Source organism: Delphinus delphis, chromosome 17 (assembly GCF_949987515.2).
Source record: "Delphinus delphis chromosome 17, mDelDel1.2, whole genome shotgun sequence".
Classification (NCBI taxonomy): domain Eukaryota; kingdom Metazoa; phylum Chordata; class Mammalia; order Artiodactyla; family Delphinidae; genus Delphinus; species Delphinus delphis.
In genome coordinates, this window is record NC_082699.1 from 61,537,232 (window position 1) to 61,564,263 (window position 27,032).

The following is a 27,032-nucleotide window of genomic DNA, read 5'->3' on the forward strand; positions in this document are numbered from 1 at the left end:
CTCCGCGGCATGTGGGATCTTCCCGGACTGGGGCACGAACCCGCGTCCCCTGCATCGTCAGGCAGACGCTCAACCAGTGCGCCACCAGGGAAGCCCTAATAAAAGCTTTGAAACAACTTGATCAGAAGAACCTGTTCCTCCAGACTTCAAGATATTTTTAAAATAGATAGGTGAGAGAGATATTCAGGAGTTCTTCTGTTTCCTCTGCCCTTCTGATTTCCCATAGATATGTACCTCATCTACCTCATCCGGGCCACCACAGTTGAATATTAAGGATGTCCTTTTTTCTATGTGAACTACATCCAACTAAGAAGAGGGCCCAATACAAGAAATGTGTACCTTTTATGCATGAACTATACCAGAAGCAAACACTCTAATTTATGTGAAATAAAGACCAAATAAAACCAGAAGAAAACTGAATGTGTGATTTATTATATTTAAGATTGGTCTATAAGGCTTAAATATGTCTGTCATAATTAACAGTAAGTGAATGCAACTTTACAAAATCAGTATTTCAATACAGTACAGGACTAAATGTGGCAACTGTGCATTGAAAAATTGATATTTCCTCAATGCAAATATCAAACGTGCAGCACCATTTAGAAGCTTCCACTAAAAACGCAAGCTGCAGTAATTATTACAAGCTCTACTCAGAACACAAGACTACCTATATCAAGCGTTAGGGGAAAACAGTGGAGTCATTCAGGCGTAATATGTCAGATTTGGTACAGGATTAAAATACTAACTTTTTTTAATGTCCTGGTTTCAAATTAATAAATACAAAAATAATATAAAAATATACACCAGTTGATAAGACTGCACCGCAGAGGATCAGAAGGTTAAATCTCGCTCTCATATGTATGCAGGTATGTCTTTAGCGTCAGAATTTCTGGATAGCTGCGGCTGGTCTTGCGGAAGAAATCCAGACTGGTAAGATGTTCGATGTCCCGCACCCGAGCCGTGTGCATCTTTATAAGCTCTTCTACCCATTTGGACTCATCCTCTGAGCTCTGCAACAGAAAGGGAGTACAGAGTCAGAATTTTCCAGAGGAGTTTCTCTACACGGTCCATTTGCTCCACGTCCACAAATGACCTCTACATACTCCTGCACCCAAAGCCAAGGCGTGTTATTCCTTCCTGGCCTCCCCGCCTCTCTCCCACAGTGCTGCTGGCAATGGGCCACAAATACGGGCCCTTGGCTGTGAACATTTTCAGCAGCAATTAGCTGTACCAAATAAACCAGATGTGTGGTGCGAAACGGCATTCGATGCAACATGTTCTCCTAACATAAATCAAAATTGGGAAAACCTAAGGCCCTGGAGAATTCAGTGATGTGTTTCTTTCCCCTGCTGTCAAATTGCAATGAGAAGTACAGAGCATGAGGAATTAGGAATGCTCCTCTGCCTCCCAAGGAAAGGAAAGAGCTTGTGCCCAATGCACAAAATGATGTGTGTGCATTTCTAGTCCTTCAGAAGAATGTGCTAGATCAAGGACATCCTCTATTAGACGGCAGTGAATTGATATTTGAATGAGTTCGACTCTAAGCAGCTCAGCTGATACACCTGGCACTTTGGGGCCCAAGAGGCCTGAGTTGGAATCGCAACTCTTCCACTTCCTGGCTGTGAGACCTTGCTGAAGCTGCTTGACCTCTCTAGGCCTCGGTTTCTTCATTGGTTCATAAGAATAATAATGTTTACTTCATCTCCCTGGGAAGGAGGAAGGAGAGGAAGGAAGAAGGGGAAAAAAATGAGTAAAGTAAGGAAACAACATCATGGGTTTTCCCATGATGGGAAGGAAGGAAATCTCTTTCTGTCTTAACTACTTGCCAAAAATTGCCTCACTGGCACAAATTCGAGATGAAAGACATTTAAATGTCCCACACTAAACAATTTATTCCACATCTAAGTAGAAACAAAAAGGCAGTGCAGATAAAGCAGTCCTTTACATTTAAAAAATATCTTCTTTCACTGTTGAGGGAACTTGAGAGAAGGAACGAGATCTGAGAACCTTGAGAATATGGAGAAATGTCTACCTTCGTCAGTAGACATGGGGCAGGAGGGTCTTTGCCAATAATTTTATTCCCAAATGCCTCCGGAATTGCAATGGCTTCCAAAAGTCTTTCTACAAGTCGAAGGGTAGCTGTGCGTCCCAGGGCTGAGAACGTTCAAGCATGCCCTCACCCAAGTCTTTGACTGCAAGTGGTCTCAATGAACGACCCACCAAAGCCCAAGAACCTGCACTGGGTTTTCTCAGAAAGCTCCAACCCACACGGACCTGGACAGGGAGCTCCGGCAGCTTGTGCCAGTGCTAAATATGTACAGGAGGGTGTTGGTTCAGGAAACTGATGCCTGGCCATCCCAGGCAAAATGAAGAAACAGGAGGAAATTGCTTTGCAGGCTGGGGGAAATAAGGATTTTAACCCTCCACGCCCCACCCTCCTAACCCAAGCTAACCAAGATCTCTGCGAGTCATAGGAAAGAACAGGCCTAAATATAACTCTACCCACAACGGTACTGACCAATCCTCCGTGTGACCACATAATTGACGAAGTAGGAGGTCTCCAAATGGGTCGGGACCCCCTCAGAGTAAGCAGAGTAAGCATGAAGTGATATTTTCGGGAGAATTTTCATATTCAACTCATTTATTTGAGTTTTCAATGGTCAGTAAGTCTAATGTTTCCTTTGTAAATGTAAGTCATTTGAATGTGTGGACAAGAAGTGAAAAGGTTTTTCCTAATTTAAATAATGGCTAGCCGGGATTATACGAATTTGGGGGAAAATCTGTCTTTGGCTATTTCTTTCCTTGGGAAGTGATTTGCCAATTTCATTTGAGGGGCATTCTCCACTGGTTCTCACAGGCTAAAATCCGGCCTCCAATTAGTCAAAATACTGGGCTATGTTACACATGAAGAAAAGGCCTTCTGCCTCTTGCTAGCAATCCACAGAAGGATTTGCTGCAGGAGACTCTAGTACAAAATGCAAAACTAATAAAAGCCGAATAAAAGTTCATGTGCTCCAAGAGAGGAAAAGAAAAACTTTAAAAATAAATTTAAAAAATAAATAACTTTACACATTAATGCAAACGAAAGCACAGTCCAGGAACTTGCTTAGTGTTTTTCTTGCTAATGGACATTTATCCTTCACCTGCCTTTTCTCCCTAACTTCCTCCCAAGTGAATTTGTGAATTCAAGTCCCAGAAGTCTTAAGGTGGACTTTAAGGCAAGGACAGGTGTCTACGTAGGCAGGGGGTTCTTCAATAAGAGGGATGCTGGCCTTGAACTCTATAAGAAATACCCCTAAGCTCTGTGCAAAGAGGAAGATGTATGAGGACATCAGTGGATTTCATCTGTCAGAAGTAACATCGGGGTGAATAAAGAACTGCCTCTGAGCTGAGTTCAGAACAACGTTTTTCAAACTCCTGCATCACCAAATTCCCCTAATGACAGGGAAATGTGAACATACATCCCCCAGGAATTGAGGTGTCTCTTAAATGGCCTACTTTAAGTCTGAAATGTCTTTGTAGTCTCTGCCTTATCTTAAACATGTATGGCAATTTTGAATTTAACTCCATAAAATATGTGTTTCCTTTTCTGCAAAACTTTTACCTCCCCACAACAAGATTTTAGTAAAACTGAAGTTCAAAAAAGTACATCATGCTATGCAGAGGCACTACATCCCTCTCGGGTATGCCATTACCTAGTCTCGAGGGCTGTGAACAATCGAAATTGAGAAAGTCGAGCCAATAAATTGAGGACAGCTCCTCTCTCACTTGAAGTTCCCTTGCTTCTCCACCTCCCATCCAATTATTTCTAAGATCTTATTTATCCTTCCAGTACAGTATTGCTGCCTTCCACCTTCCTTTAGAAATTTCCAAGACCACACCCAGTTCAAATTCTGTTCCCTCAATCCTGGGAATCTTGCCAAAGACCTTTGAGGACCATGCTTGATCCCCTCCAATTCAAATTTATCTCCCCCAAACAGAGTCTACAATGTTGCTCTTATGCCTAAACATTTTCCGTGGTTATCTAATGTCTGTGCAATGAGAAAAAAGTTTTCAGGCCCCAAGCTTCCACTATAGAAATCTGATAAGTTTGAAAAAGGATGGGCTTTTGGAATCAGAGGCCTTGAATCTAAAGTTCTACTTTTCTACTGACTAACCAGTAACCATGTTACATACTTTTTCTTTATGAGCTACAGGTTTCTCAAGAGTTAATGAAAGGGGAGGGGAAGGAGCTCATATATATCTGCCTAATAGGGTAATGAGATGATCAGAAGTAATGAATGAGAGGACCTGCAGAGTACTTGGATAGCAACATGGACTCAATCAATGATAACTACTACTACTATGGCCGCTATGACTACTACCACGACTACTTTTACTTTAAATCTGATTCCATGCAAACTTTAAAACCTTACCTCCCACTATGATCCTCATTTCCAATATTCTAGCCAACTTAATTAGCTTTTTCAGCCACATTTCAATTTTTGGTCTGCACCTGTTATTTTGTTTTGCATGGTCCTAGCCTCAATCTTCACCTGTAATTGAAGCCGTAGCCCCAAAGCTGCCTTGTCCACGAAGCTGAAAATCTCTGTTGAAGCTCTTCTTAAGGGTCTTTGCCTTCTAGTGAAGCAATTTCTATGCTTGTTTCATTTACTTTCCCCCTTGAAGGCTGCCTGGAGTGTGACTATGTTAAACACGCCATCATTTTTCCCAGGGTACCTTACCTAATTAAGGAATTTGAGTACTGCTTTTTGACTAAAAATCTTCCTCTATAGATTTTATCTCCTATTCTATTATATAAACAAAAGCATAGAGACTATTACTTCTAAAATCAACCTTGGAGCACAGGATTTCCATCACATTAAAGAAACCTGGAGTAATCATGTGATTTGTCCCTGAGTGCAGCATTAGTACAGAGCCAGGAGCACAGAGCACGGATCCTGTCTGCCTTCCTGAGGCTTTTTTGCCATGCCGTCCTCCTTTCACGTTGGAATAAGTGAATCAAGAGTCATCTGTGCTATTTAAGAATGGGGTGACCTGTTACGTCTGCCCTCATAACTAGTAGCAAATGAAACTCTGATTTGTAAAGTATATATTCCTGTGTGTGTGTCTTTTTAAAAAAGTTTTTATGAATGAAATGTTCAAACGTCCACAAAAGTAGAGCGAATGATATAATGAGCTCCTGAGAACTCTTCCCTCATTTCATTAATTACCAAAATTGTGTTACTTTTCACTTTCTACAAAATATCTGTCTTTTGCAAAATGGAAAACATGGGCACTTCTATCGTTTGCCAAAATCAAACACAGAAATAGAACAACATTAAATGCACACACATCCCACACACCCCTATGCTGAAAAATAAAAAGCCATTAGAGCACAAAGTTCCCAAGTGTTATGCAAAGTTTCCTTTGGGTCCTTTCTAAAGACCCAATTTGTATACCCATTTGTGTAGTGCAAATGTTTTATGATAAGTATGTCCTAGTTCAAGGGTGGGAATATAAATTAAGACACCAAGATGAATTCTGTCAGCAAATCCTAAAGGACACTGTTCTTGAACTCACATTGCAGCTTTCATCATTGTCTGGTCTGTGAGGAAGGACGAATGAGGAGACAGAGAGGGGGCCGTCACACTTGTCGGCGGGCTGGGTGAAATCCAGGCAGCTGGTGATGATGCTGTAGTAGTGAGTTGGAACGGGAATAGAACTGCCTTCCACATACCTGAAACAGGAAGGCAAAATCAAACTATAGCCGAGGTAGTAGCTTTCTTTTTTAAATGGTGGCCAGTGACTATTGCCCAAGTCACTAAAATTAAATTTCACTCAATGGAGTCATTTTTCACTTACAGGTGTTAACCCACTTCTATATCTTTGAATATCATGTTTTCAATGCCTGGAATCCCCTCTTTCTCTCAACCTGGTAGACAGAAAAAGATACTCCAGACAAAGAAAACAGCTTGAACCAATTCTCAGAGGCGGGACATAATGCATAGGTCAATGGAGTACAAATGTAAGTCTGGAAGAGTCAATAAAAGCCAAAGTAAGGGGGGCTCTGAGTGCCAAAGTTGTAGAGTTTGGGCACTATTTTTCAGGCAGTAATGCTCCACTGAAGGTTTCTGTGCTAGGAAGTACCATTATGAGATCCATGTTTCAGGAAAAGAACTTTCATAGACTTGTATGAAATGGACCAGAGGCAGAAAACACAGGAGCTAGGAGAGCGATAGCCCTTCCAGCCACAGTGAGATCCTGAACTTGGTACAGTTGGTACAGAGAATTCATTTACTAAAGAAAATTCTAAGAACTGAGTGCTACTGATGAGTTACAAAAGTATAAAAAATTATTTTGAGTAGAGCATAGTATAGAAATTCATAATTCCTTACCTGGTTTTCTATTATCTTAATTTTAATCATTTCAAAATATTGAAATTATAATTGAACTAACAGTATAATTTGGGCTGAAAACTATGACAATAATCAGCAATAAAATAAATGTACAAGTAGGATAAAATTTCTCTTATGGATGACTGGAAAGGGGGTAGGATAACACCTATTTTATTAGTTATATATATGAAAAAAATTAGCATTTTATGTCTGTCTGTCAATCACAATGAAACCCTCTCATATTTTGTGTTGCTCTCTAACTGTTTCATGCTTGTATAAAATTAAATGAAGAGGGCTTCCCTGGTGGTGCAGTGGTTAAGAATCTGCCTGCCAATGCAGGGGACACAGGTTGGAGTCCTGGTCCGGGAAGATCCCACGTGCCGCAGAGCAACTAAGCCCGTGTGCCACAACTACTGAGTCTGCGCTCTAGAGCCCACAAGCCACAACTACTGAGCCCGTGTGCCACAACTACTGAAGCCCGCGTGCCTAGAGCCATGCTCCGCAACAAGAGAAGGCACCGCAATGAGAAGCTCTCACACCGAAACGAAGAGTAGCTCCCGCTTGCCACAACTAGAGAAAGCCTGCATGCAGCAACGAAGATCCAACGCAGCCAAAAATAAAATTAAAAAAATCTTTTAAAAGAGTTCTTCAAATATTAGGTATATCAGCTCCTTAAAAAAAAATTAAATGATGACCTATTATGAATTTGTTGTATTTATATCTTCTTACTTTCTCCACCAGACTGTAAGTTCCTTACGAACAGAGTATGCCTCATCCTTTTATATCCCTAATAGCACCACAGAGAGGGATAGAAATGAGATTTGACCAAAGTTTATATGTAATTTCCTATTGAAATGTACTGACTCAGAAAACCTAAGGAATTCTAAAAGTCCCCCCCAAATAGTGAACACAAGTGAAAATTATCATCTTCCCACTAAAGAGTTGTTGAAGAATAAAGTTAAAAAAATTTCTAATCTTTTGATACATTTTCTTTCATGAAAATGAAAAGTGCATTTATTTACCACAAATCCTAATTCCTTTCCAACCACCAATGCCTCGTTTAATCACAGGTCCAAAAGAACTGAAGAAATCACAAGGAGATTCGAAGAGCAACAGGTTTAAGAGGTATCAGCTCTTCTCTAGTACGTGAATATTTGAAAAATATTCTTGAGTGAGATCTTGGAATTTAAAAGCACACGTTGCGTGGGAATGAAAAGCTTACTGTTTGATTTTGTCTTGTGTGTCATGTAAGCCGTCGTAGTCATAGTCAAAAATTGGTCCACTTATCACATTAACTCCATTTCTTTCTGAAGCATATTTCTTCACCAGAACCCTTTGGAAATAATTCCAGACTCCTGTACAAAAACAAAATCAGTTCTCCGTAAACAAAACTCCTTGCTTTGGCCAAATTCTCTCTTGGATGCATTAAACAAGCCAAATGTCACAAGCCAAGAGACAGTAGATCTGTTGTGATTCTTAAGAGCAATCCATCCAATCCAGTTCATAAATGGGTGTGTCATTTATGAACCGGCCAAGAGAAAGATACGGAGACAATGGTAGAGGAGTTTAACGCAGCCCAACCAGTCAGGGAAGGATTTACGGGTGAAGTGGTTACTAGGCTGAGATCTGAAGGACAAGTGGGTGTTTCTGAGGCAAAGAGGTGGAGACAACATTCCAGGCAGAGAGAATAGTATGTGCAACAGGGGAAGTATGGTGTTTGTGGGAAATTGAAAAAAGGCTTTAATCTACTTTCTCTTCTTTCACACGTCGTAGATGGGCTAATTCTCAAGTTTATGTCTCTAGCCCTAACCTTTCCAGGCAACTCCAGACATGTTATCCAACCAGCCCTCTCAGGGTGCATTTGAAAACCTAATAATCATATCTAACAAAAAATTATCCAAACAGAATTCTTGATTTTTCATCCACTCCTGATCCAACTCTTGGCTTCTCCATCATAGCCAGTGGCACTTGCACTCACCCCGATGTTCAGGTCAAAATCTTAGGATTCATCCCTGACTTCTCTCCTTACTTCATATGCATGTGAACAAGTCCCGTTAGTGCTACCTCTAAAATACATCCCAGTCTTCCAAATCTGACCACTCCTCACAATTTTCACTGCATCCACCCTGGTCTAAGTCACTATCCTCTTTGCAATGAACTACCACAAAAGACTACTTGGCACCTTGGGAGAAACTCTTCCTTCCCCGCAGCCCATTCTCTTTGGAGTAGCCACATGGATCCTTTTACACTATAAATGTGATTGTATCACATTTCTGCAACACCCACCTCTAACACTCCAGATGATTTCTCACTGTAATTAAAATAAAATCCCAACTTTCCACCATGGCCCTTGCTTCCCTCCATGACTTTTCCTCCTATTCCTTTCCCCCTCAGGTACATGCCTTTCTTCCTGTCTCCCTACTCACTAAACTTGTTTCAGAGTAAGATTTTGCATATGCTTTTCCCTTCATCTGGAAAACACGTCCCCTGACTAGGCATGCCTAGTTTCTCCTCCGCTATTCCTTTCTCACTTTCATGGTCATCCTCTAGAGAGGATTTCCTTGGCCTTGCTAGCTCCAATTTACACGACAGTCAATCACAGGGGAAGGAGAGGGGCAGAATGGAAAAGGGAAAAGGCAAAAGAAGGGAATAACAGAAGACGACAGGAAAGGCAAACCAAAGAAGTTGGCTCTAACATGTTAGATTTAACTTACATGCTCTATTCTACATTGGGGTTTTGAGGTTCAGGCTGTTATCATTTTTTACCTCCCCTTATTAGAAAATGCTTGGGCATTTTTCCCATAGTGCTTCAACTGCTGATCCTCTATTCTAAATGAGAAAGACAGAGCAGCCCACCAGAGCCAAAATACCATGGATAATTATTTGCAATAAAGAAATGAGGACAGTGGGGAAGAAGTTCAAATGTTAACTTAAGCGTAAAAATTGGAGAGCCATAGAGGGAAAGAAATAACAATGAGAACAGTCAAAAGGCCAAACCCGCAGAAATGTGGCATGCGAGAAAACCATCCCCCTAGTGAAGGAGGACAGCGGGCCCTCTGTGAAAGGCCTTTGGCCACACCAGCCTCAGGGTGGTACCGTGTGCTTCCTTTATTGCTGCTTGCTCAAAAAGGCATCAGTAAAGGATAAAGAAATCCAGGAAACCCTGATTTGTGGAAATTCAATGAAGCTGCATTCCATGTAATATTAGGACAAATGGATCTACGGGGGTTTGTGAAACATTTCTCAGCTGGGGCTGAGAACAAACGAGGAAACCTTTTAAAAGCATACTTTAATTTTTCACTCATAGGCAAGAGATTCTACCTTTGAATAAGCCTTTATTTACTAACTTAGGACATCAAATAAACATTTTTTTTTCTCTAAACCGTGTTGGCCATTTCACCAACGTCAAGTTGAGGAGGCTCGGCTCTGTAGATGACATTCCACCATCTCGTGTCCTATTTTGAGACTTTATTTCAGCCCTGAGAGTCATGTAACACAGCCCAATACTCCTTTAGAAAGTGGAGTTATGTAGAAGTGTTCCCTTTTCCTACCTTTCCTATAAGCATATATGTCTGCTCACTGTAAATAAACCAAAGGGAGGGCAAAGCTACTCTATAATGCTTTCTCTGTCTTTGAATACATGGATGGTTGGATGGATGGAGGGATGCATGGATGGAGGGAATATGGATGGATAGGCAAATGAATGAATGCTTTGTTAGCAGAAATAGAAAATGGATTGTTTTTGTCATTGGACAGTTAAGTTACAAATCCATAGAAGCCATAGAAGTCATGCAATCAAATCTCATAATTTTATAAATGACAGGCTAAATGGCATTTCTATGATCACATAGCCAGTGTTCACACTCCAGAGACCAGAACTCAGTTTTGGGACTGGGGCTCACTGTGCCTATACCATTCATTTCATCACTACCATCCACAAATATTTATGTCATATACAAAGAAATTATGAGTGTATATAATTTGCACAGCCCTAAAACCTCCTGAACTTAATTCTCTGATGATTCAGAAGACCCTTTAAGCTCTTGCTGGGTTTTGGGGTCAATATTCAGAACACATCACCATCCCACTAAAGGAAAAAGGTGTTAGTGGCTTTTACTGTAACATTCTATAAATAAATACAGATGCTGTTAAATGTCAGGTAGCCTCCAAAATACAGAGAAGACTCTTTTAAACCACTGAGCATTGAAATAGAGAGAACACCGGATTAGAAGGAAAGCACAAACTTGGTTTAGCTCAGCTTCTGCCATTCATGGGTCACTTCTTGTGACTTCAATTTCTTAATTATAAACAAGGGATAAAAAAAAACCTGCCAAGCTCCCTCACAGATGCATATTTTGGCTCAGCAGTAGAGAATTTACATTAAAGTTCTTCAAAAATTATAAAGGCTAAACACATGAAAGGTATTATTATTATTAAAATGAATAGAGAGGTAGGAAAGGTAAGTGGTAAATTTAGAAACATTTCTTTCCACAAATAATAGTCTACTAGGTAAATATTAGACTTACGTTTGAAAGCAGGATACATTGGAACCATATTGGTTACAAGGAATGCATCATATTTAGTTTCTGGCAAAGAGCTCAGATCTAAACATTGGGAAAACAAATAGTGCCCATTACATAATAAAATCGACATCAATAAAAAAAGGAATCTTCTAAAATGGTCCAAACAGCATGAAATGCATGTATCTACTCTTTTATTCCTACTTATCCCATTCTTTATATACCATTTCCTACTTCCCTTCCCACTCAATCTCTTTTCTTCAATCTCTTTTCTCAAGAGTTCTCCTTAAAAAAAATTTTATGATTCTTTTTCTTCCTACTTAGTCTTGGGTCTACTAAGTATTTTATAAAAGAATTCTTTGATTTTACTGGCATAATTTGGACTTTTAAAAAAATGTCATCAAGGTAATGAGAGAGAATTAAAGGGCTTCATGTATTCTTAAGAGATCACCTCTATAGTATTATGTAAAAGATTTATGTCAATAATTTCCTATTTCACTTTCAGATGCTCATTTAGTGATGTCAGGTGACACACAGAATATTCCCTTGCATTTTAGAATTCCCCGGGAATAGGATTTGTGAAAGCTGGTCTCTTTTCTGGCGGCTGCTTTTGGAAGGCTCCCAGAGAAGTTCATCTCCTCAATCTCTTGAGCGCCCCTCTGGTTTTTAGGTTTTTTAGAAAACCTAAAAACCACTGAAATCCTAAATACCAAGTTGCACACGCCAGACTCCACAAAATAACATCCCTCTAGAATGGTCAGATCCTGCTATCTGTAACTTACAAGGAGGAAAGAGGAATCCATAGGACATCTGTTTATCATTTTTGTAGGCCAAACAGCTCTGACTGAAACTCGGAGAAACACGGACATCAGGCCGGACGCAATTGGTCAGGTGTTCAGGGATGCCAGAGACCTCAGCCTGCATGGTAGTCACAGGTAGTCAGCAATGCCACGGCACAGATAACACCAAACCAACAGGGAAATACTGAAGCCAGATCGTTCGGTTCCAGACAGCCAGAATCAAAGCCCCATTAGCTTTTACTATAGCTCATATTCTGATATTGACTCTTTTTTTTTTTTCCTAAGGACCTCAGTTTTAAATGTACTAAGCTAGTAACTTTTTAACTCTTATGTCTTTAGTAGCAGGACTCTCTGATCAGTCTTAGGCGAAACAATAGTACGCAAGGCAGAAATCTCACTGTTGATATAACAAATGAGATTCCACATAAGACAGCTTAAAAAATAATATTCTGAGAAATAATATAGATATATCTCCTATTTTTAAAAAAAAGACTATATATGTATTGTATGTGCCTGAGTACAAATGAATAAGAAGCTGTGTTTGGGGCAGTGGAAATAGTCATTTGTATTCAGAGTTTAAAAACATAGTTCAACTGCCCAATGAATTTTTCTAATTCCTGATATAAACTTTCTTACCTCATCTTTACCAAAACTGAAACCCCGACATAAAAACCTTCATTAAAAAAGAACAGGATGTTGATAGTGGGGCAGGCTATACATGTGTGGAGCCGTGGGTATATGGGAAATTTCTGTCCCTCCCATTCAGTTTTGCTCTGAACCTAAAACTGCTCTAAAAAATAAAGTCTATTAAAACAAATGGCCAGATATTGGTGGCTTCTGTAACTAGTGGACCATGTCGAGCCGAGTAAAAAAAAACTAAAAGAATTAGTATGCTATGCTATTTCACCTATTACCATGAAGTTTTTAGAACACTGCAGAAAGTCTAATTCAAAATATTTTACAACAGATCCAATATAGGATTTCTTTCATCAGGAAAACTTAAAATCTTGTCTAAGACAATTCTGTTCAGCAAACAATCATTATCTTAAGGCAAGGAGCGTAATGACATGAAGAACATGAAACCCAGTTTTCTCAATGACCTGTTTGGAAACAGTGTACGATGTCCAGAGTGGCATTAGGAATATTTCACTATAACTGCTTTCAAAGTCAGTGTGATACAAGATATCATATCTAGTCCGATAAAGCACTGCAGGCCGTCCATAGAGGAGGTGTCTCTCTAGGAAAGAAAAAAATAAACTGTCTTAAACTCATATTAAACTGTACATCAAATGTTAAAGAAATATTGAAAGAGAGTCAAATTGTCCACAATTTGCTTGCTTACTTATTAATAATGTAGCTCCTTCTTCTTAATTTAATCAGGTTAGTTTTCCTAACACTTCTGTGGTTTATTTGATCACCTAAGCGTGGGTCAAGGCTTACAGTTATCAAAACTGTAATGTAAATACCATATTTATTTGAATGGTTTTTTTCAGTTATAAAGAATTTTAATCTGTATGGGAAAGACAATTATTTATTAAATTTTGAAATGATTCAGCTGAATGGGAAGTCAAGACCATTAGATTTTTATAGAATTAATTCACTTGACCCTGGAAAGGCTCATCAAATTAACCAAAGATTTAATTAAGAGGAAGGTACTCTTTGATCATTATTTGTAAACTGCAACTCAAATATGCATTATTTCAGCATAAAAAGTGAGTACTAATGAGCATTTAAAGTAAGTAGCTTTGTGACATGGAGGAAAACTCTTTAGGTAAGAACTTAAAGGAACATGTATAGATAAAATAAGTGGCATTCAAGGGGGTCTTTTAAATACAAAAGGGAGGTCATCGGTTACCAAAGAACTCAGTTAAGACCCCAGAATGTAGATTCAGACCCCTAAGAGGAAGCTCTCCTCTTAGGAAAAAATAAAGGTTTGAAACTTTATTCTTCTAGGAAGAAGACATGGGAGATTAATGTGCAAACCTTCATTCTATGCCCACAATAAATGCCTCAAGCTTGATCTGCCCATTTTAGACAGGCTAAAGTCAGAACTGCCATAGATTCATAGAAATTGGGGTCCTGCAGACCAAAATATTGAGAGACTGAGGCTTTGGCAATTCACAATCCCCTAAGTGATAATCCAAAAAAAAAAATTGTTTTACTATGATTTCTATTAGAAAAAAGTCAGTTCTGGCACTTTCTAAATTATGTATACATGTTGCTTTAATTAAAGTATTACCATTCTACACAAGTAACAGAGAAAACCCTTTGTAGATTACTTTGCAAGACCCTCCCAAGTAGAACTGCTGATTTGAGGCAAAACAGCCCACAGTTCACAGCACAAGCCTGTTCTGGGTAGTTGGGCTTTGTCAACATTGCAGTAAATGTAGAAGTCTTGGTAAAGCTACCAAATTTGGGGACCCATCCCTAAGAATTAGAACATAATATGCTAATATCGTATAAATGAAATATAATGAAAAGCCAGCAAATCATAACAGTAGTACTTGGGAGCAGTTTACCAGGTCAGACTTTCCTTCAAAACTCAAACCAAACCTTTTCTAGCTTCAAAATTTCCATTAACGTTTTCCTTGATTTCATTTTTGCTGCCTCTGAATTTCCTGGTTTCAGCTGGAAGCAGAAGTATCAAGATTCTTTGAGAAGCTATTCTCTTTTTATCATTCAAATTTTAATGCTTACCCAACACATTCCTCCAAGCTCAGATGCAAACCTGGCATATTATCCAATCTATCCCATTAAGAGGACAACAAAACAGCAGCCATAGTCCTCTATGCAACACCCCTCTTTAGAGCAGCCATCAGTCAACACTCTTAGACAATCTATAGACTCCACCAACTCTGGTTCCTCCTTGTTTCTCACCATTCCTCAACATAGCACTCCATTCCATGAAGGCTGATTGATTTGTAATACTGCTCATAATCATTGTCAACAACTCTATGCTATTATATATATGACACCTTTTCTCTCTACTGGGAATAACTTCTCCACCAGTCCTGTCACTTATCTCCCTCCAAATTTTTCATTAATGTATTCCCCCCTCATCAAACATATACTGAGTACCTTCTTTGTGTCAGGCCTTGGGCTATGGAATAGAGATACTTGGTAAAGACAATTAAGATAGAGCTTTTGGGCTTCCCAGGTGGCGCATGGGTTGAGAGACCATCTGCCGATGCAGGGGACATGGGTTCATGCCCCGGTCTGGGAAGATCCCACATGCCACAGAGCTGCTGGGACCATGAGGCATGGCCACTGAGCCTGCGCGTCCGGAGCCTGTGCTCCGCAATGGGAGACGCCACAACAGTGAGAGGCCCGCATACCGCAAAAAAAAAAAAAAAAAAAAAAGATAGAGCTTTTACCCTCAAGAAGCTCACAGTTCAATTAGAGAGACAAACACGGCATAAATAACTAAAATGCAATATGCTGCTCACTATATCAGAGATATCTACATAGTGGAACAGGAAAACAGAGCATGAGGCATGCCGCAGATGGGGATGAGGTGGCATCAGTACGGACCTTACAGAACTTATGAAGCTAAGCCAGAGTGACCCCACATCCCATTTATGCCTGTTGCCCTGGCATAATTGTCCTTCTCACCTTCAAAAGGGGATGACAAATAATATGGTCACATAGCTCAGCTCCCATGAAAGAGACATGGGGAGGAGAGGGAGAAAAGGACAAGAGGGGAAGAGACATCTTAAGAGTCACTTTCTCCTGAAAGATTTCTCCAGTTAAGCTTCTCCATCTCTACTCATGCTTCTGCTCTGCATGTAGAAACTCAATTTTCTTTGGAAATGTGGGTGTCATAGCTCCCAAGATATGCACAACTGCAGTTTTTGGCACACAGTTGGAGCCCAAATATATCATCATCTGACTAACTTTTTCTCAATTGTTAACTGAGCATGTATGACATGAAGAAAAAAAAATGTAGTGGCTTTGGCAGTCTCCTAATATCCAACCAAGTTCCCCAACTGACCCAAAGAATCTACTTGGGTCTTCCTATTGCATAATAGCTTCATCTAAGAAAGAGGTGAAATCATCTTTGCAGTAAGAAACACTTTAAGGTCCAGAAACAAAATTTAGATTTCCCTTTTTCAGTTTATCAGGGTATCAAACAATCACAGGTTCTTGGTCACAGCCTGCTACTCCCTATGACATCTTAGACAAGTCACCCATTGCATTTCTGTTTAGCAAAAAGTCCCTTGTTGAGCCAGAAGAGTGTACTTGAAGCTCACTCTTTGGACACATAAGTGCTTCATCTAGAGACCAGCCACCCTGGAGATGAGCCTGCAATCTTCTGCTTTTGAAATATGTTCCTCGTGATTTCTTGATATGGATCTAGCATAGCTTGTGTCTTCCCAGGCTGGGTTCCTACTCCGTGAAATTCCAGACAGAGCCTCCATTCCACACTCCAGTTCCCTGTTTACAATAGTGGCTGGCATTTTTGGTACATGCCACGGTTCTCCTCCAGATACCACGTCGGCAAAATACTGTGAGGCAAATCTTTTTAAGTGGTGTGGACTTCCCCAGCGCTCATTCTTTTTGTCTTCCAAAACTTGGTCATCCAGACTTGAGTGTGTGTTTCTTTTCCCTCTTCAGCTTCCTGATTCATATTCCCACAGATTAGCTGGCTGACTTGAGAGCCACATGAAAATCTCTCCTCTTTTTTGTTTTTATTTTAAACATCTACTCCCACAATATTATGCTCTTACATTTTACCACAAAGTCTCTACCCAAGGTCTTTCCTTTTCCTACGTCCTTTCTCCTCCTTTGCCTTAGAAGTGTCTACTAGCATTTACTGCCATGTCAACCTCCCCTGGGATTAGATTTGATGCCTCTGGTAGGGTCCTGTTCTTTCTTACCTCAACCCTTAAAACACTACACTGGGGCTTCCCTGGTGGCACAGTGGTTGAGAGTCCGCCTGCCGATGCAGGGGACGCGGGTTCGTGCCCCAGTCCGGGAAGATCCCACATGCCGCGGAGCGGCTGGGCCCATGAGCCATGGCCACTGAGCTTGTGCGTCTGGAGCCTGTGCTCCGCAAGGGGAGAGGCCACAACAGTGAGAGGCCCGCGTACCGCAAAAAAAAAAAAAAAGTATACCACAATAATCCTAGGGGAAGGTGATTATTCACCTTATTTACCCTCAAGAGGTCCTTCAGAACAAAACTGAAGGTTATGCATTTCTGTACAAAATCTAAAATGGGTTTTCTTCTACCCAAAAGAAAAAGATGTTGGTTTTGTTTTAAAGGCTACCCTTAAACCAAACTTGAAAACAGTATATCTACAAGCTCTCATTTGGAGGCTATAAACAAAAGGTAAAGAGGATCTTAAAAGTCAGGCTGTAAAGTTTGATTTTATTTTGTGTAATGAGGATTTTTCCAAGGAGTTTCTGCATTCTAGGACCACAGCTACTAAGTAAGTGACTTTAAGAGAATCCAAGGGAAACCCTAAGGAACAATCAAAGATAATACCAGAAGACTGGGTGACTTGGGCAGATCTGTGAGTGTTATCACTATCAGACAAGAAATATTTACTGAATTGATGAATCACTGCAACAAGCATACTAACATGCATACTTAATTTTAAAAATAAAGACTAAGATTTTTAGAAACCATAACTTTCAGGTGGCAATGCTGTCAAGAAACAGCACTCTCGGGGCTTTCCTTGTGGCACAGTGGTTGAGAGTCCGTCTGCCGATGCAGGGGACACGGGTTCGTGCCCCGGTCCGGGAAGATCCCACATGCCGCGGAGCGGCTGGGCCCGTGAGCCATGGCCGCTGAGCCTGCGTGTCCGGAGCCTGTGCTCCGCACAGAGACCACAACAGTGAGAGGCCTGCGTACCAAAAAAAAAAAAAAAAACCACTATGCTGTAATTCATCAACTGGCTAAATCTCACAATAAAATAATAACTTAATGAGGACACGGATTTTATCTATTTTGTTTACCATTGTATCTCTACCTCCAACAATGCCAAATATCTATGTGGATAAATAAATGTTTTATTTTATTTTGCAGTACATGGGCCTCTCACTGTTGTGGCCTCTCCCGTTGCGGAGCACAGGCTCCGGACGCGTAGGCTCAGCGGCCATGGCTCACGGGCCCAGCCGCTCCGCGGCATGTCTGATCTTCCTGGACCGGGGCACGAACCCGTGTCCCCTGCATCGGCCGGTGGACTCTCAACCACTGAGCCACCAGGGAAGCCCTGATTGTTTTATTTTTTAAAAAAATACTGTTCTTTATGACTTTCAAGAACTGGCTTTCTATGTATAACTTGCCTAATATTCCCTCTCTAGCTATTCAGGACTGCTTTAAAGTTAACAAGAATTACTAGTGTTGAAGTCATTTTTCTAACCAAACTAATTTCTCATGGCGTGTGATAAGGAGCCAAACACATAGGTGTTAAGAGGATGTTTAATTCCCTGTCTCACAAAGGTGATAGTGAATGTCAACCTGACTAAGAAAATACAAAACATGGTTTAGCAATGCTAGTAGAGAAAAGACTAAAGTGAAAATAAATAGTGCGATTATTCTTACAGTAAAAATTAGACCTGGCTCAAGTGCCAGAATTGCTTGCTGTGAGAAATTTAAATATTTCAATTTCATTCATTTATCCATTGATTCATGGATTACAAAATGAAAATTCAGTAAGTTTGCCAAGACATTACATACATGTGATCCAGAAAAGCAGCCATGCAATTAAGATCCGGAATTCACTACAAATGTAGAAATAGTAAAGCTTTAGCAAGAAGTTTAGATCCCAGTTTTTGAAGCTCATATCTGTTCTTCCTCTTCATTTTAGTACAGGACTTGATTCTGTAAGTTTAGTATTCGTAATAAAATATAGCCTAAGATTAATTTAATATACCGCTGTTTTGTTACCTCACATTTATCCTGGGTTGTTTCACTGTTGGAATGCATAGCTTTTACATGTGTGTTTGGTACAGATGTATGAGTGGTTTTATGTCATATGACATTAAAACAGTTACATATGAATGTTACAAATGGAATGGGCATGGCCTGTGGTTTATTCTGAAAAAATCAGCTACCTATACGTGTATTTTTTTTAAAAACTCGGCAGGAAAATAATACAACTTTACATTTGTATAGAACTTCAGGTCTACAAAATGGTTTAAAAGCCTCAATATATATTAGAGATAGCCAGAAAGGGGAAGTGATCGCTCTGAGCACAACACATACAGCACCTCGAATTCACGAGGTTCTACTCCAGCAGAGCAGACGTTGACTATTTCCAGTGGGGGACTAGACTTATGACCCAGGACTCACCATAAAGGCCTGAAAGAACTCAGACCAAGAAAATGTCACTTTGCAGCTGAAGAAATGACTGAGACAAGACCCTTAAGGAGACAGACACCAAGAGACAGAGACAGAGAGAAAGAGACAGGAGAGAGAACACCGAGGCTTACATGTATCCTAGAATCTAAATGAGCAAATGCTTTGCACATAATAAGGCAATGATATATAATTATTTGAATTTCATGTAATAGTTTTAAAGTCTATCTTGTATCACTCCAGCTATTGGCAATTGCAAATAGACATTATTATACACACTAACAAAACAATGCTGTATAAACTTAAACAACCTTACCAAAAGTCTATTGAATATTAAACTGTTAATTATAATAAAAATAAATAAAGTCTCCCTTGTATCATTAGAGACTATCCCATTAGGCCATGAGCAGACCAAGAAGGTGTGCTACCATGATCCTCCCCTAACATTTTATGTCACCATTGTGAAGTTACATGCTGGAAACTATTGGTGACACAGCTGACAGAACCAGACGTCTCAGAGAAATCAGCTCCCAGCCCAGGGTAGGCGCTCAACAAAAACACGTGAGGGCCCATTTCCATGAAAGTATATAAACTTTAAGCCTCGGTGACATAAAATCATCTAGAGATAAGACACATATTCACCTCTGAGCAGAGCAATGGTGCGGTGAGCTCAATAACTATGGCTCTTTCCAGCCCTGAGAGTCAGTGATTCACCTAGAAGATGCCTCTTATTTTCAAGCTCAGAAGTTTGAGGCCACTGTCTACGCTGACTTGTGGGACTGGTTTTGTCCTATGAGCACACTGTCACGAGAAAACTAAATGAAAGATTTTTTTCCCAGATGGAAATGTTTTAGGACCATGAATAGTCAGAGCTTGAATCAGCGAAAACATTAGAGTCCATTCAAAGTTATCATAATTAACTATTTCATTAGTGACTTTTAGAAGAGAAACATCTCAGTAATATTTCTCTGCCTTGGTGAGTGAATATTTAAAAAACTCAAGTCATGAGACTCCATACTCCTCGATCCTGGCAGCATTGTAATTTTTCCAATTCTAATGACACCGCAGTCCACTAGAGGTTTGATGTCAAACACTTCAAATCACTTCTAGATTTGTGAAGGATTTGTGTACCTTCCATCAACTAAGTCCTATCTCAAAAGCCGTGTTCATCCAATTACATGCCAAAGAGTCTGTGTGTTCTATCATCAAAGAGAGAACCGGGAGGGTGGTGATGTAGAAAGAGAAGAAGAAAAAACATGAAGATCTTTATAAAGAGGGGAAATAAGTCAAGTAAATAAAATATTCCACTGGTTTCCTCAACCTTTACTTAATCAGATTGGAAATGGCACGTACGATAAATAGAACCATATGTAAGCTAATAACTCATGTAACGCTCTCACGAGAATTTGACTACGTGCATCTTTACTGCATGACTTGGGCTGCTGTGCTTGATCTCTGTCTTCTTTTTAATACACTTTTGGTCATTCCCTTGCTGTTACAAGATGCTATCCCACCTGCTGTAGTAACCTGTGTAGGAGCCTTTCCGTCTTCTTCTAATCTCTTCTAATTTTCCTGGGATTTCAAAACCAGAAGGAAGAGCTTATGTGGTAGATTGCATTATTGTTCCTAATTATTTACTGCTCTTTTGTAAAGGATTATATACTTCTACCCATTGCCAAGTGACTTGTAGGACAGTGTCCTTGTGGAAAGAATATACTTCCCTACTCCACTGGTTTCATGTGCCCTACTTTCACCAATGAACTGGGAATGGAAGTGACAGATGCCTCATCAAAGCAGAAGTGTTGAGACCCATTGCCTGGTTCTGCCATTCCTCTTTTCCCTCTGCCACGAGAAGGGCATGTCCCAGCTAGGGGCTGCTCCTTCAGCCTAGATTCCAGAATAAAAAGTACACATGGGGCAGAGCCACACTTGGCCTATAGTCAGCATCCTGAAATATGAACAAGAAATGCACAGCCCACTGAGATTCTCTTTTTTCATCACAAGCTTGCAAAAGTTGACTAATACAGGAGGGTTATTATTGTACGTAAAATAAGAGGAGAATGAGTTAGGGCTCAAGGTAATCCTTCTTTGAAGAGAGATTTCTGATTTGGTTCCTTCTGTACATCCCTTCCCATAACATACACACTGACTCTGCAGGTTGGTAAGCTTCAGTAGAGGTACCAGCTGTTACCATTTATAATTGTGACTTCCATTCCCTTCACTGAAGTCCCCATAAGCACCTTAACTTATGACCCATCAGATGCACAATGGTATATTTAATCCCTCTGCTTTTCAGAGGGCTTAAAATCTATTGAGGAAAAAAAAAGGTAATGGAACTTTTCTGACTTATTACACAGCTGGCAACCTGTGTACATAGAATAAACTAATACCTTTTGCCAGATGGTATAAAAATCACTTTGCAATCCAAATTCGAATTTTAAAAAATATTATGCTTACACTATGAAGTAAATAAGAAGTCTCTCCAATTTTTGGAAGCTAGAAAACAAAATTATCTGGTTGTTTTTTCCATCAACTCCTTACCTTCTGTAGACCCTTTTATATGAAGGCGTTTGTTGAGTTCATCCAATTTGTTCTTCATGTGTGAAAACCAAAAAAAAAAGAAAAGAAAAGAGAAGAGAAAGCAAATCAGAAACGTTTTTTCTTTCCAGCACCCTTCTCTCTATTTAGTACCCAGCTAAATTCAAAACAGGACCCTAAACTTCATCAATACCATAAACTCTGCAGAGTATTTACTACTTTATCTCAAAATGAAATTTTAGGCTCCATTTCCTAGTGATCTATGGTCACGAATATGTTATTTAATTTCTCCATGATTTTGTTTCCTTTCCTTAAAAGTGTGGATAATCATGGTACCAACCTCCCACGTCGACAACGACGATTAGGGCGCATATATGTAAATTAATTCGAATATTGCCTCAATATTTTGGATTAATCTCTAGGTACACTAAAGTGATTCCCAAACCAAGTTATGAAATTGCTTTTTCTAAAGCTGAAACATAATGACTCAGCAGTTCTGAAAAGTCACGGCTCAGCAACTCCATCTCCCACTATATATTCTAGAGACACTCTAGCATACGTCTACAAAAAGACATTTGCGGTAATGTCTACTGCAGCATTGTTTGGAAGAACTAACAATTGGAAATTACCAAATGTTCTCAAATAGGAAACTGAATAGAATCGTGATGGTATAATTATATAATTAAATATTAATTATTAGTGGTAAAAATGAATGAGCTAAAACTTCACATATTAATATGCATAAACCTCAAAAATACAAGGATGAACAACTAAATGCAGGATACATAGAGTATAACAGCATTTACATAAAAATATAAGATATCCAAAGCTATCCCATAGGTTACTTTAGGGAACTGTATACTAAAAATTAGTTAATACATTATTTAAGAGATACATATGTATGGAGTGAAAGTATAGAGGCCTACATGGCAATTATACACACTATATTCAGGATATTAGTTACCTTTGGGGTAGAAAGGACGTGGGATTGGGGTGTGGGATGTCACATGGAGTATCCATTCAATCTGTAATGTTTTCTTTCTCACAATGTGTGTATTGAAGTATTCATTTTATTAATCTCTATACCTTTTCAGTATGTCTGTATTTATTTTTTAAGAAAAGGAAAATAGTCTTTTGGAGAAACCCATTGACAAAATAAAGATGATCTAGAACCCCACTAAAACGGCTTAAGGTAAAATAACCAAAATATTTCTTGCTTCGCAGAAGAAAGGTAATTCAGAAAACAAGATACAGCTAATAGATGCCTCTAAAAATATAACTAGAATTCACTTCAAAGACCACTTCCTGTTGACTTTGGCAACTCAACTCCTCCAGCTGAGGTCTTAGAATTACCTACTTTATACTAATTAGCCCTGTTAGTTCTTATCAGGAGCTAAAGTAGGAAGGATTAATAAAGGGAAGGAGGTAGGGAAGAAGAGCAAACTTCCTCCCATGGTGGGCGTCCCACACTGTGGCTCCTAGGCCCCAAGGAATCCTAGAAAGTAGCAAATGGTAGGGGAGGGGGATAGACCAGTGGGAAAATTATTTTCCATTTTTATGAGGTCTAATAGAAAGATCACACATTTGCCTGTAATAAAACCACACAGGCAGGGCTTCCCTGGTGGCGTAGTGGTTGAGAGTCCGCCTGCCGATGCAGGGGACACGGGTTCGTGCCCCGGTCCGGGAAGGTCCCACGTGCCACGGAGTGGCTGGGCCCGTGAGCCATGGTCGCTGAGCCTGTGCGTCCGGAGCCTGTGCTCCGCAACGGGAGAGGCCACAGCAGTGAGAGGCCTGCGTACCGCAAAAAAAAAAAAAAACAAAAAAACACACATGCAAAAATAAAATTGCTTTGATTTGTGTTGGAACCCTCTCAACCACTAACCAGTGTTAGTGGTAACACTGGTTGTATCTTGCTGTCAGAAGCACTGATGGGCAACTCTAAAAGGTCTTTGATCAATATAAAATTCAATAAGCAAATCATTACTGAACATGTGTAGTTTGCTTGTTTCAATAACTGTCCAAACACGAGGTGCTGGGTGGTCCCTATCTGCACCCCCAACGCCTGCCCGGCCACACCCTTCCTTACCCTGCTCTGTGCCCTGGGAGACTGATCTCTAGGGACTCATCAGAGAGCAAGCTTGCCCTCTAGCAGGGCTCCAACAATGAGAGGTACCAGCGGGGGATTGGGAGGGGTGGATTTACTCCCCCAGCTTCCCCTCTACCAGGTTGCAGTGCGTTAGCTGCACCCATCTACCAAATTCCGACGTTCCTTCCTATATAGCTCTTTCTCCATGTGCCAGTAACTGCTCGCTCCCTTTATTGTTGAGACCCAGGATTGGTACCCTATTAGCCCCAGGGTACTTCAGCATCCCTCACTGATTTCCCTCTACCCTGCCAGCCTTTGAAACAGTCTTCTCATTAAATGTGATTGAAACAATCTCTTTAAGCCTTCTTTAAAAACCTCTTCTGCATGGGCCATCTGTTTCTTATTGGAACCATGACTGATACACATGTGATCCAGGTTGAAAAAAAAAGAAAAAAATCATTTTGGTTGGGAATTGTGATTCCACAGAATAGCATTACGAATTTTACTTTTTTTTTTTTTTTTTTTTTTTTTTTGCGGTACATGGGCCTTTCAGTGTTTTGGCCTCTCCCGTTGCGGAGCACAGGCTCTGGACGCGCAGGCTCAGCGGCCATGGCTCACGGGCCCAGCCACTCCGCGGCATGTGGGATCTTCCCGGACCGGGGCACGAACCCGTGTCCCCTGCATCAGCAGGCGGACTCTCAACCACTGCGCCACCAGGGAAGCCCTGAATTTTACTTTTTGTTCTTCATTATCTATCCCTGGGCTGTCCAATGTGGGAGCCATGAGCCACATACGGCTCTTTAAATTTAAAGTCACTGAACGAAATTAAAAACTTAGTTCCAAGTGTTCAAAAGCTACATCTGACCAGTGACTGCCATTCTGGACAGTACAGATATACCATTCATATCATCACAGAAAGTTCTATTGGACAGCACTGCCCTACACCCAATAGGCTCCTCCATGATAAACATGAAAAGTTATTTCTACCTTTGGCTCTACCTTATCATCACAGGTACAGCCCAGGTCGAAATCAGACTGAAGGTACGTAATCCCTGGGTAGCTGGGCCTGGTAACTTCCTCTGGCATGGTTGGTCTGAAAGTGTTAGTACGCAGGAGATGGTTCAAACTTCCATGAGTCCCATTATTAGGAGCTGGTTTCAGTCCCAGGAGATCTGACGAGAAGAAAGAAAGGAGCCAGGTACTTTGTAAATATTTTTGATGAGGTATAGGGAGAGTCAAAGCCATTCACCTTCCAAGGGCCTGAAAACTTGGAACACAAATTAGAATAGCATAAAACCAAATTTAGACTGTAGGCTCGCTTCTTACTTCCAAAATCATTCTTGCCTGATCATGTCTTGGCAACAACTTTCTGAAATAGTATGTTCATTGCTTGATTATAAAGAGAGACATTTCCAAAAAGACAGAGTGAAGAAATAGGGCCTTACTTAGCTACTGCCTATGTCTGTGATAGTTACAACCCAGGACCATCAGCCTCAGTATCATTGCCTTTCTGCTTCTATAAAAGTCTAAGGAGACTTTTCTTCCCGAATTTTGAAGTGGGACTTATAATCAATAAATAACCTCTAGTCTGCCCTCTCATGCACTCCACAGAAGTACGGGGACAAGAGGAGGTTTTGGCCTTGTGCCCTAAAGTGCCGCTGTGAAATGAACAGGCTGATTTCACAGCAAGTGAAATGTTTGCCAAGCGAGCATACAGTGACTTGCCTAAGCTGAGAGGTGGGGCAGGGGAGAGCCAGCAGCCAAGATGGGAAAAGAACCCAGGAGACCCGACTTTCAGACTCCCCCTCTAACCACCAGACTGGCACTCCCTTACTAAATAGGAAAAGTTGTCCTCATTCAGCAACTAGAAACTCAAGGAAGAAAAATAATTAGGCGTACATAAATAGCTGGCCAGGATACAAGCTGGCGAGATTTTAACTGGGCGGCAATGGGAGAGATGGAGGTGGGAGAAAGCTCTGTGTCGAACTCTTGCTTTACCCAGCCTCTGACCATTGGTGTCAAACTGTAATGCTATGTTAGATCAGCCAGAGACTGCCAACAGCAACACTATGAAAACTCCCCGTTAGTCAACTGTTGAAGGAAGACAAAGAAGCCTTAGAAGGGGATGATATTCTGTCTCTTGAACCAATGGGCAAATTACAACATTTTTTGTGTGTGAAAAGATGAGGTGATCCCAGAAAACAGACACCTCATTTCTTTCTCCGACATTGAAAGAAGTTCATACGTTAACTCAAGATTGTTTTCTTGGTTTTGATGAAATAAATGACTTACCACACATAACATTGTAAAGTTCAATGTTTTCAAACGGAGGCACTTTAGTCTTGTACTTAAATGTTGGGCCATAACCTACGAAAACAGTCTTCCAAAAGAAAAGAAAACAAACAAAACAATTAGGCATTGCTAATATCTAGTAGCAACCCTTCCTCGATTTATAAATGCTTTGCAAGCTTCACTCACACCACCATTCCCATCCCTTCTTGGAGTCACTAAAACACACTTCGATTCACAGTTCCAGGAGCATACCTGCATACTGTTGACCTTGTTATCAAATCCATGGTCTCCCTGGAAAAAACATTTTCCCGATGGTTTCTTATAAACATCCAAAGGTTTCCTAGAGTGAAACAATTGTACAATCAGTCAGGATTTCTCATGAAATCATTCTGATTAAAAAAAAAAACCAGTGCACAAAAAATCTCTCTAAGGAGTGGATCTTACAAATATATTCTTCTCATTGTAATTGCATCATTCCTGCGCTGACGAAAACATGATGCTGTTCTTTTGCCCCAAGTGCTTTTGCTTTGACAATCAGCCCAGGACAAATTGGGACCTGAAGTCCTGGTCCCCTCCTCAGGCCTCGTGCTTGCACTGAGCAAAGCCCTGGTCACAGGTACAGACACACCTTGTAGATACTGCACGTTCGATTCCAGACCACCACAATAAAGAGAACATCGCAGTAAACTGAGTCACATGAAGTTTTTGGTTTCCCAGTGCATAGAAAAGGTATATTTACACTATACTATATTAAGTTGGCAATAGCATTATGTCTAAAACAACAACGCACATACCTTAATTTAAAAATAGTGCTGTCAGAAAAATGTCACCTATAGACTCTCGATGCAGGGTTGCCACAAAGCTTCAACTGTCTGCCTATGTGCTTCACTAGCTCCAGGACTGTAAGACTCTCCACTCTGGGGCCGTGTTTGTCTGGTTCATTTCTACACACCCATCACTATGCTCCATGCTAAGCACACAGTCGGCACTTTAAAAATATGTGATTTTAATCAATGAATGGAGACCTGTATTCTATAAAAATGTTTGCATACAAATTTACCTGTCAACAGATTTACCTAGTAATACCACTAGAGAACATAACTGAGTCATAAGCTT

The 27,032-nt window shown here is 40.3% G+C and overlaps 1 protein-coding gene across 6 annotated transcripts in view; it reads right to left on the minus strand.

Moving 5' to 3' along the window:
• Positions 1-422: 422 nt before the first annotated feature.
• Positions 423-27,032, minus strand: part of ENPP2 (ectonucleotide pyrophosphatase/phosphodiesterase 2) — a 107,471-nt gene continuing 80,861 nt past the window's right edge. For 2 of the 6 annotated variants that reach the window (XM_059995106.1, XM_059995102.1), the window contains 11 exons: positions 26,169-26,256; positions 25,917-26,004; positions 24,612-24,796; positions 21,542-21,593; positions 14,251-14,325; positions 12,798-12,934; positions 11,680-11,815; positions 10,904-10,981; positions 7,600-7,732; positions 5,563-5,719; positions 423-1,010 (listed from right to left, as the gene is read on the minus strand). In XM_059995106.1, the coding sequence (XP_059851089.1) occupies positions 840-1,010; positions 5,563-5,719; positions 7,600-7,732; positions 10,904-10,981; positions 11,680-11,815; positions 12,798-12,934; positions 14,251-14,325; positions 21,542-21,593; positions 24,612-24,796; positions 25,917-26,004; positions 26,169-26,256 (1,300 nt within the window). In that variant the 3' untranslated portion in view covers positions 423-839. The remainder of the gene's footprint in view (positions 1,011-5,562; positions 5,720-7,599; positions 7,733-10,903; positions 10,982-11,679; positions 11,816-12,797; positions 12,935-14,250; positions 14,326-21,541; positions 21,594-24,611; positions 24,797-25,916; positions 26,005-26,168; positions 26,257-27,032) is intronic. The other 4 variants (XM_059995104.1, XM_059995109.1, XM_059995103.1 and 1 more) reach the window with 3 other exon arrangements.